This window comes from Plectropomus leopardus, chromosome 18, assembly GCF_026936395.1.
Source record: "Plectropomus leopardus strain MGB_pleo_1.0 chromosome 18, ASM2693639v1, whole genome shotgun sequence".
NCBI lineage: Eukaryota > Metazoa > Chordata > Actinopteri > Perciformes > Serranidae > Plectropomus > Plectropomus leopardus.
Window position 1 is genome coordinate 27028787 of NC_142193.1, and position 11534 is coordinate 27040320.

Sequence of the window (11534 nt, forward strand, 5' to 3'; positions counted from 1 at the left end):
CCTTAAAATAGCCAGTTTCTGCAGTGTTTTAATAACCTTTGGAAAAAATGGGTGTAGAGGAAACAGCTGGAATTTATGAGTGCAGTTTCTCCAGTACTTGAGGGGGCAGACAGTGAACTAACCAGCTGTAAAATGCTAAAATGCTTTTTTTTTTTTTTTTTGGTGTTTAGTCCTTGTGGAATGAAGAAGAAAATGCCGCCTGGGATATAATTTGAAAAAAAACAAAAAACAATTACAAGTATTTGACTACTTTAGTAATAAAACTACTGGGGGAAAAAAGAGTAAAAAAATGTAAAACAGAACTTCAGGGTTTAGTTACGGGCTAATCAATGTGAATTCTGCCAAAAGAAAAGAAAGAAAAAGCTTTTCTAAACTGTATATATAAGTTTTCACTGGTTGTTAGTCAAAAATAATCATTACTGTTATTGCCATTGTCATTTATCATTTTATTTATTTATTTTCTTTTTGTGTGTGTGTTGTTAAAACAAAAATATTATTCTTATAAAACTAGATTTAATGGTTTAATGTGTTCTGGTTTATGGCGTTTTAAATGTGAGTGAGTTTCCTTTAAGGCCGAGCTGCTCCATCACGTCCCCGCAGTGAAAGCGGAACTAAAGTCGCTGTCATGTGATTCCAGTCAGGGCTCGATTAGCGAGCGCACTGTTTACCTTCCGCTGCACGCAGAGGGGATGCCCGACTTTATTAAAAAATGTACTCTCACGGCTCAGAGAGTTTAATTAAACAAGCAAGGTAAGAAAAATAAATAAAAAGTAACTTTCTCCGGCATCGTCAGCTCTTCTCTTCAGCTGGTTTACGCGCATCGTGTTAGCATTACCTCCGCTAAACTAACTATGCTAACCTGTCAAAACCTTCATTGTTTACGTTCATTTAGCGCAACTTTAAAGGCTGTTTATCGCTCAGAGGACGATTAACTGTTACTTAAACTATCACGACTGCCGGGGGTTTGATAATGCATGTCAATATTACTCAAAGTTTCTCAATGAAGAGTACAGTTTACAACAGTTTTTACCGATATTGAACAAAAATTAGTTCCCACCCAGCACCGGGACTGTTACCGCTGCATGTATAACTCCGCCTTACAGGTGTTAAATAGGTCTTTGTACTTTGTACTGCAAAGAAGAGAATATTTCCATATTTATTTAACTCTTATGTAAATGATTATTATTTTGTGCTTTGTCAAATACTCGCGCTCAAAAGCAGGCTATAAAATATTAAACATTGATATGATTTTCTGCTTTCATTGAGTTTAAACCAAAATCAATCCTAATCATAAATATCAAATATTCATAACTTTTCAGAATTGTATACCCTTAAATGCCAGGTTTTTGTCATAATGCCTCTATTTTTTTAGCTAGGGAAATATATATATATATATTATTTTCACCATACTTCATGCAAAGTAGATATTTTAATATGATGGCCCGGGATATGTCAATGATTTGCAGCAGCATTGATTGTGACAGTGCAGTTAGTGGAAATAGCATGTATTTTCAAATATGGTTTAAAAAAAACAGATGTAATTAGGTGGAAAATAGTAAAAATTACTAATTCTAAAGCAAAAGCCCAGAATGACTCATAGAAATAACACAATGGATGTTTTTATGCTTTGATGGCTGTGGGATCAAAAATTGCAGTTTGAATGGGTTTCAATGGCACTTAACAATATGAATGTAACAATTTCGTTGGTCAGACCTTTATTAAGTTGATTGCTCACTCTCGTAAAGGTCTGATGACTGAAACGCTGTGTGCTTAATAATTAAGTTTATTGGAAGTAATAGGACATTGTGCCAAAATCTCTTTTCAGCAATTAGAATAATAAAACTTGATTATTAATGAGCGCTATTGTCTGGATTACCATAGTAACAACTGAATCAACTGAATTCGAGGTTACGAAGAAGTGTGATTCCAGATCTGTCCAGAATCTTTTGGATATGTTTATATGACATCAAAAGATTTTGCAACTTGTCTGCACCACATGTACGCCACCAAAGCAGCTGTCTGATTTCACTGGTCGCAAAATAAATGTACATGATACAAAGCAGCTTAAATACTGGGCATGTATTTCTATTGTTTTTTACAGGTACACAATTTAAGCTTTACCTTAAATCAGTTATCAAATATGGAGTTTATTCATATTGTGTCGTTTAATTTGGTGGCATATTTTTTTCTAATAAAGATAAAAAACAGGTGTTGTGTGTGTCATTTTTAGGGAGATTCAGGATTCTGAGCTGCAGAAGTTTCACAGCAGATTAATCAAGCTGCTCCAGGGGAAGGAGCTCGGCCATGAGACTGTCGACTCCCTGCAGAGGCTGCACCTCATCCTCTCTGCCACCAAGTACACCAGGACGTAAGAGCTACAACCTACGCCTCTCATGCACGACCCTCTCTACCCGGTCTCCTTCCTGTTATCGTCCCTTTTAATTTGCTCCATCAAGATCCAATTTGATCTTAACTCCCTCTCCATCTCTATCAACTGAACCCTCATCTCAGTCTGTGGTGATCTCAGCTGCCTCTCAGAGAGCAGGCACAAACACTGAGACACACAACGCTGAGCTTCACCTTCCCAGTCATCTTTTTTTTATATTTATGCTCCAACTTCTTTGATATTCAGTGTGTGCTTTTATTCTATGGAGAAAGGGTCAAAGTGCAGAGAGTGCTGTAATGCTGCACAGATTGTTATGTGAGGCTTTATAAATAAAAATTGACATTTTTGCTGTTATCCACCGAAGGTTGCCTCCAGAGCTCCAGAAGAGGCTTCAGTCGCTCCTCTCTTCACCCGTCGAGCAGTTTCAGGCGCTGAGCTCAGCTGTGCTCAGAGAGACGCTGCCTCTCTCAGGTCAGGACGTGAACTACAACCAGGAGAACATCAGTCAGCTGAACAGCCACGCTGCCGCCCTGCTGCTCTCACAGGTCTGCAGAAAATCTGCATATCTCATGTTTGGCTTTAGTTGTGTTTTTTTTCTCTCAAGTGTATATTTATTGATTTTTTAAATAAAATGTATGCAATAAATACAGAGAAGTACACATCAGTTTAGCAGAAAACATCCATTGTATATGAATCCAACTTTAATTTCCAACTTTTTAATTGTTTATTTAATTTTTATTTAAAAGGGACACAGCATATAAATTCATATAAAGGAAAAAAGTGAAGTAACAGTAGCAATGTAAACTGTACGGCATAAAGTGTATCAGCAATAACTGAATAAGCTGTTATTCCTTATGTAAAAGGGTACTCTGTTGCTGGAGTAATAAAGCACATTTTGTGAGGTCAGATTTTATATTTACAAAAAAAAATCAAAAGGAGAGGGAGGGTTAGAAATTGATAAGCTTAATACTACTTAAGTGTATTATTGACATGGATTAACAATAAGAGAAAAAGATAATGAGAAAAACAGTGTTCAGTTTGACTGAAGTTTCTGAAAGTGTTCCCGGAAAGGTCTTCACACCTGTTGGATTTATTTGTTCTAGTTACAGAGTAACACATTATTTCAAGATGAAAGAGGCAAAGGACAGTGTGCGCCACGTGTTTGGAGTCATGTGTACATCTTCCTCTCTTATTTATTTTGGGACATACGGGAGAGTCTAGGATGATTTTTGTCGCCTCTTAACATGCTGTTGATTTCGTGAAAATCTGTCAACAAACAAATATTCCTACAAGTTACAAGAGTAAATGTGCCGTAGTTTGTTTTGGTGTGTATTAGGGCATGGTATTTTAGATGTCATTTTTTATGGCAGTTAAAATACAAAGAGACACACACACACACACACACACACACACACACACACACACAGTCAGGTATTATCACATAAAGGATCTTCTTTAGTTTTCAGATGACCTAAACACTGTCTCTCGCAAACTTTAACCCCGACAGGCTGGATCCAGGGCTGACCTGTCGTCTCTGTGCGCTCAGCTCCTTCGCACTCTGGAAAGCCGACAGTCAGAGGGGCCGGCTCACTGGCTCACACACACCCTGCCGATCCTCAACACCATCCTCACACACAGCCCCGAGTGCCTCACAGAAGGTAACAGACAGAGAGTGGGGAAAATGTCCCAGTAAATTTAAAGCAAAGCTAAAAAAAAAGAAAGCTAAAGCTGGAGTGTGGGACTTCTACATATAAATAAACATCTGTTACATTTAAGCCTATCACAGCCAGGGAAAGCTCTCTGTATTTCTGGATATACCGGAGTTTTTGTGTCTGTGGTGACTTTGCCGCACACTGGAAATTATATTTTATGTCAGACAGCCAGAGCAAAAAGGGGGTAGAAATTCATTTATTTATTTTACCTTAAATTTGTTTTAGTTTTTTCTGTGTTTTGCTGTTTTGCACATATTTTCTGTTTTTTATGTTTTATCTGTCTGTGTGTGATTCTGAAGCTTTCTTCTTATACCATGTGTGCTGACAGTTTGAAATAATGATTGAAAAAGAAACAGGAAGCGAAGGAAAGGAAGCATGCGTTGACAGTGTTTACGTATTTACTCTCACTGCCAGAGGGGATAGATAAATGTCCCACACTCAAGCTTCAAATAGGAATCTAATCGGAGATCGAGCTGTTTTGCATGCACGTAAATCAGCATCCTTTGTTCTTCTCTACACCTGACCCACAGATCACGTGACCCTCCTGAGTAAAAAGCTTGTTGATTGGCTGCGTTATGCGAGCATCACTCAGGGAGGCGGTGCTTCCTCGGGCGGATTCTTCACAGGGCCCAGGTCACGTCAGGTCAGCAGTCCACGTTCACATTCAGCCTGCAGAGCAAACTCAAAGCTCACAGCTTTTCACTATAATGGGGCTGCATAGCTAACCTGTGGTTCATTTTGTAATAAAAGTAAAAAATAAAAATAAAAAAATTGCCACATTGCAGATTGGCATTCATAGTATATAGTAAAATGGCTTTGTTTAAGTCCATAAAATTGTGAGATTTAATTTTATTCTCAGGATTACAAAGATCTACATTATGTCCATTATTGCAGGGGGGTCCAATGGGATAGGAAAGTTTTACCAAAATGGCTGCCACGGCAACCAGGGTCCGAGTTTGTGATGGCCCAATATCCAGTTTTGTTTCTAATATATCCATAAACATGTCTGCCAAATTTGGTGCTTTCATCATAAAATGAATGATTGAACTGAACTGCTGATGTAAAAGTAGAGAAGGCTTTCTTTTCTCCTTCTCCTTCTTTATTCTTCGTGTTTGTATTTGTGTTTTCTCTCAGCCGGTGCCGATAGCGGAGCTGGACGGGACGGTGTCGAGTGATTTCTTCACCGTGCTGTGTGTGGGTCAGGGCTTCACTGAGGACCAGTGGATGAACGTCTACTCCTTTTCCATGCTTCGGCACTGGCTCCTCACCTATCACTCTGTTTCCAACGCCAACAGCACGTCTGACACCGGTATGACCTTTTTCCCACCACAACCATTTCCCATCTCATGCTCATCGCTTCATGTCATAGCTACAAAGTGCATATAAGGAGCATCAGCCTCAAAGTATCGGCCTCGAAGGCTGTAATTCGTTGGTATCTTGGATCTCAGATGTCCTGCTCTGTGTTTTCATCATCTCCAGCACAGAGGCTGCAGCTCAGCCTCTCCCACTCCCACTCCTTTTCTAATGGTAAGACATGTGACTGTGTGGATCTTCACTGCATGCACGTGCATCCGAGAAGCTTTAAACCAACTCTTACATTTACTGTCTAACTCCGGGGCTGCACAGGTCAACTCACAACGCTTGACATGATCACGACTTACAGTTGATCTAACGAATCATCTCACCTGAAACCTGATCTGTGACTTTTTAACTCCTCTTCAACTGGTGTCTGCATCTTTAACCCTTCCTTAATTAACCAAGTGCATTTACTCAACTGAAGTTGCAGGTATTTTCCATTTCATGCAACTTTAAACTGTAACTTCTACATGTCAGAGACAAATATTTTACTTTTTACTGCATATATAAATATTTTACTTTTTTTCTGACAGCTTTACTTAGTTTTGAGATTGTAAAAATACATTAGACTACTATACAATTCATAACATGACTCGCAGCGTATTAGCATACTGCACCTGTTTATTTACAGTTTGTATATTAAGACGGTGAGCCTGTTGTTTCTAGTTTCGGTCTCTATTTGGTTTGTTTTCTCTTGATAATTCTGTGACTAAATTTCTAATTTATATTAATTCTGGTTGTTTGACTGAAAGCCTTAGGGCTTTTTCCGTGCTACATTTTTTAAAATCTTTCTAAAGGGATATGATTATGTCACACAGTATTTTTAACATGTATAAAGCCAGTATATTTCCACATCTAATTGGGTGAATAAATGGCTTATTTCAACCAAAACAAATATAGTGATTGAAAGACAAAATAAGACAGTTTTTGTTGAGTTTTATTTCTTTCTGTTAACTTTGAATAAAGTGTGTTTTACGATGATAAAATTACTGTTTTTTCAAATTGAGTGCGGTGGGTTTGGCGATAGTAATTTTATTTAAATGAAGTAATTTTATTAGTAATTATTAATGTTGTCAGACACTTACAATAACAATCTGAGTCAGTGACATAAAATAAGCACTTTCAGTGGACGCATATTGATGGCAGTTACATTGAAGTCGGTTTTGCAGCTGCTGGTTGCAGCTCTCATTTAATACTGGATCGATTTTTATTCCCTTTAGTCACTTTGACACACTTTGTTGGCTTTGTTTTAGGTGTAACAATAAACAACGTTTCTGTTTATTTTACTAAACTTGACACTAAATCACTAGATCATTCTTTGTTGCTTCTGGCGGCTAAAATGAAAAGTTCCCCTTGATCGAAGTTTCTGTTTTTTTTGTAAACTTTTCCAGTCGTTCTAACTCCTGTTCTTCGTTTGGATTTGGCAACAAGCAGTCTGAGAATACAACATGTGGGCTTTAATTATAATAAATCATCATTTCTTTTAGAAGTTTTGAGTCATGACTTCTCAGTCCTGACCTTCCGTGTTGCAGATGACCGGTCGGAGGTGGACGGATCAGTGGTTTCCATGGTTTCTGCTACTTCCTCCTCCAGCCGATTGCTGCCCCCAAAGGAGCGGTTGAGAGAGAAGGCCTTCCAGTACTGCCAACGCCTTATCGAGCAGAGCGATCGCAGTGAGTCACAGTGTGTGTGTGTGTGTGTGTGTGTGTGTGTGTGTGTGTGTGTGTGTGTGTGTGTGTGTGTGTGTGTGTGTTTAACTGCACATTGTGTTTGTAAGTGAGAGAGAAAAGTTCTGTTGTAAATCCATATTTTGAATTAAAATCTTTTGCGTCTGTGCATTATGTTTTACTGTGTGTGAACAGTTGTGGTTTTTTTTCTGCTCTTTGTCTCAGAGGCGCTCAAAAGGACAGACGCAGACCTGCAGAAAGCGGTGAGCCCCTGTATCATTTATTAATATTAATCCTTGTACGGAAAGAAGCTGGCCAATAATAATATTAAGAAAAAAATACTCTGAATGACATGTTTGGGGTGTATTTCCTGTAATAATAACAGTCAGTAGTGTAAAGATGTGGTGTGTAAAGACCACCTCTCATTTTTTGATTTTGGGGGAATGTTGTGTCCATTAATCCAGTGTACATTTACACATATAACAGCTTAATAAAAATTAATTTATCTTAGAGCGCAAAGCCAATGTGGAAATGGCAAACCAAAAAACATTCAGTAAAAATAGTAAAGAAAGAATGACACAGAGAAAAAAGTAAAATACAGCACTTTTATTATACTTGTAATACAAACTTTATACCACATTTTTTAAATTCTGGTGCTTTTATTGTGTCGTCCTGTTTCCTCCCTCAGTGTCTGGTGGAGGCGGTGTGTATCCTGGACTGTGTGTGTGAAGAGGACGCCTCGCTGGTCTACCGAACGTTCCCGTCCATTAAAGCGCTCTTTGGCCGGCTCAGCTCAGACCTGTCGTTTGCCCGAGTCCTGCTGCCCATAGCTCAGTTCTACCTCAACCACGGTGTGTATGCACATCAGCACACACGTGCTCAACTTCTCATATGTGTCTTTTTTTTTGTCCAAATCCACACATGTAATGAAAGTGGTAATAATTTGTAGTAATTTGTTTTTTAGTTATACTCTCTGACTTCTGTTCACTCTCTTTCTGCTTGCATATGAATGTATACAAGCTGTATGTGACACTCTGTGTAGTATATGTATATGTGTATATATATATGTATGTGTGTGTGTGTGTGTGTGTGTGTGTGTAGGTGTGTAGGTGTATGTCAGGCACACACACCCATCTGAATGCTAGATCTTTTTTTGCCTCTTGTCCTGCATACCCATCAGACTGAACGCTTGATTTATTCCCTTTTTGTTTTTCTTTGTTTTTGTCCAATTCTGTTTTTTCAATGTTCTACTGTGTACTTTTATTTTACGTCTTTGTGTCACTTAATATCATCTCTTTTGTATGTTTATATCACCCTGCACGCTGCCTTTACTTGTTCTGTTATCGCCGCATTTCACAATGAAGAAAGTTCAAACAAAAAAGGTGGAAAAAGAGCAAGTTTTTACACATTGATGGTTCAGTGATACTGAAGGCGTTTGAAACGTGTATTTGAACCTCTTCTAGGCGAGATGGCTGCAGTGGATTGTGAGGGTGTGTGGAAGCTTGTGTTTGGCCGATTCCCCGCCGAGCTGTTTAACGACCACTTCCTGGCACATGAGCTTCTACGCTTCCTTCGACTCAACCTGGAGAGCCTGCAGCTCCGAGTCCCACAGTACACCCACACCTTCCCAAACCTGCTGAAGGTAAAAAAACAAGATGCTTTTGACTGTTTTATATTTTACATATAGCTGCTGTGTGCTAGTGAGGAGTACATGCTGTCTTCTTTCTGTCTGTCTCTGTAGTTCCTGGCGTGGGACAGCCCAGCGGTGGTGGATGACTTTATAGATCTGCTGCCCTCTCTGGTGACATCTGGAACTGCAGTGGAGCTCCTCCACACTCTGCTGGACCTGCCCTGTCTGTCCGCCACACTCGTCCTACAAGTCAGGTGCACAAACGCTTCAGAGCAAACGTGTCTGACAAAGTGTCCAAATTGTCCACCAGACAGATCTGACTGACCTTGCTGTGTGTGTGCTGCAGGTCAACTTGTTTGCCCATCTCTGAGCCCGGCGGCCGAGGCCTCCTGTCACTTGATGCATTTCGAAACCCAACTTTCCGAGGGCTTTTCCTCTTCCTGCTTCGAGGGGAAGCAGGTTCAGGTAATCACAGTTAAATTTAGGTCTTTTTTTCTGGAAACAAAGCAAAATTGAACCACTTCTTTCTCCCCCTACAGGAGACACGATTGACCGACTGAGCACGCTCCATGAGCTGCTGGCTGAGACCGCTGATTGGCCGAGAGTCGTTCAGTGCGCCCAGATTGTCCCTGTGATGTTGCACATTTTTTTCAACACAGTTATTACGGTGAAGAGATCAAATGTTTTCAGCAGATTCATCAGAATCACCGCACGTTGAAATGCTGGATGTTTAGTAACAGCTTTTAAAAACAATCAAATGTGTGTCTGTTTTTTAGGTAGCTGATGAGAAGCTCTTAGCCCATCTGATCCTGGTGATGCTGGAGCGAAGCAGCCTCCTCCTCAACATCCCCAAATATAATAAAGAGATTCACAGGTAGACCCAAACACACACAGTGAAACTAATGACAAACTCATGTATATAGATTTAATTTAATTTTTTTATTCTTAACCGGAAAACTGAAAATTTAAACACCTGTCTCAAATAGAGGCCTGGTCTGGTAGCCATGACGTTCATTTTATAGAAATTCATCGGATGCTGGATAGCTGCTGGAGATAATATTAGTTAGCTGTTCAGTTAATGCAAACAAATATGTATTTATGTGTAAACATTTGTCAATGTGGACATGCTACTCAATAATTCAGTTCATTTTACTAAAACAGTGAGCACCATGAGGACAGTATTATCAGCATCGTAAACAAGAGAGATGCAAAAAAAAGGGATTAATAAATGTAGAAGACTGTTTTATTCAAAAAAACTAAGAAAAAAAAGTCCAGTGAACTGTATTCATAATTATCATTATTATATTTTTTATTATTTATTATATTTATAAAAATGTATTTTTTTAACATTTATATTAAATTTTTTAAATTACTTTACAGAACTATTATACCTTTTTTCAGGTCATGTCTTGCTTTGTATTTTTTATTTTATTTTATTTTTTACTTTCTTGAGGGTTTTTCTTTATTTTTAGGGGGATTTTGACATTTTTTCAGGAAATTTTCTTGTACTTAGGTCATTTCTTCTTTTGTAGCTCAGTTCCTTCTTCCCCTGTTTTGAAAAAAACAATAGATAAAGCCAATTTGGCCAAGAGCCTGTTGACATCAGTGATTGAAGCAAATAATAGTCTGGGTTATTAAGTGAAGTTTAATGGTATTTTATCTAATTTATAGGGGTTTTTTTTGCATTTTTCTCCTGTTTCTGACTCTTGAAGTGCTGTAACGTGTGAATTTCCAGTGTGGCATTAATCTTATCTTAAAGTCTGCTGTCACCCTGATTTCCTCACTCGCTCCCTCCCTCTCTGTTTCTGCAGGGTGTTCAGCTGCCACCTGCTGAGGTTGTGCAAGCTCCACCCGTCTCTGGTGGTGGACCAGTCTCACGAGCTGCTGGAGTTCGCTGGAGCCACAGCCAACGTCTACAGCAAAGAGGAAATCTACACACACGTGGTAATGAAGCTGTGTGTCTGCGTGAGCATCACGCTGATTTAAAGATGATACTTGTTTCCTCTGATCCTGTACCCGGATCCTGTACAACAGTTCTCAAGCTTTTTGTGAAAACATCCTTTCATGGTGAAATATCACATTGAACTTGTTTGGATTTCAGGTGTGGGTGCTGGGAGAGTACCTCTCGGTGTCATGTGACTCTCGCTGCTCTGTGAGGCTCATCACTTCCTGTTTTGAGGCGTTGGAGGCGGTGCTGTTTGAGATCACTTCATCTGCCCCGCCACCTGGAGCGGCCCGCCCTGCCCCCAGAGCTGTTACCGCTCTAATGAGCGCTCTGGCGAAGCTGGCGTCACGATCACATGACCTCATACCCAGGTGACGACCATACACACACATTCTTTATTTTATTTTTTGTGCATACGTGATGTCATGAAACTGTGTTTTTATTTCTGTTTTAGGGTGTCTCTGTTCCTCTCCAAACTGAGGACGGTAACCAGAGGCGCTCCGGTTGCCTGGTGCTCTGATGAAGAGGACCTTGTTGCCATAGTAACACGAGGCGAGGAGTTGTGGTCGCTGCTGAAGGCCCCCGGTGTGGCTCAGAGCGTCCTGACCCCACCTCCGCATGTCATCACACCCCAGTGGCACAGAGACACCAACGTGGCCATGCCCCTGCGACTGCGGGTGCTCACCAACCTCACACACACAAAGTAATACACACACACACACACGCACACGTGCACACTCATGAAACAGGCATCCTAATGAATCTTTTTTGATTTTTGCACCTTCTTTTTGTAAATAAATGAAATCATGTGATTGAAACTTGAAGCACGTTTGCATCA

At 39.7% G+C, this 11534-nt stretch overlaps 1 protein-coding gene across 2 annotated transcripts; it reads left to right on the top strand.

Annotated features, from left to right (window-relative positions):
* Positions 1-592: 592 nt before the first annotated feature.
* ap5z1 (adaptor related protein complex 5 subunit zeta 1) lies at positions 593-11520 on the top strand. 2 transcript variants are annotated; one of them, XM_042504719.2, is made up of 18 exons: positions 593-750; positions 2231-2368; positions 2751-2931; positions 3894-4044; positions 4629-4741; positions 5233-5407; positions 5578-5625; positions 6987-7127; positions 7347-7384; positions 7810-7972; positions 8585-8763; positions 8863-9005; positions 9098-9216; positions 9291-9418; positions 9528-9625; positions 10563-10695; positions 10853-11067; positions 11151-11520. In XM_042504719.2, exons 1-18 carry the CDS (start codon positions 710-712, stop codon positions 11401-11403), a joined length of 2457 nt encoding a protein of 818 aa, XP_042360653.2. In that variant the 5' UTR covers positions 593-709; the 3' UTR covers positions 11404-11520. The 2 variants fall into 2 exon arrangements, with proteins under 2 accessions (XP_042360653.2, XP_042360654.2); XM_042504720.2 differs by lacking the exon at positions 5578-5625.
* Positions 11521-11534: the final 14 nt, after the last annotated feature.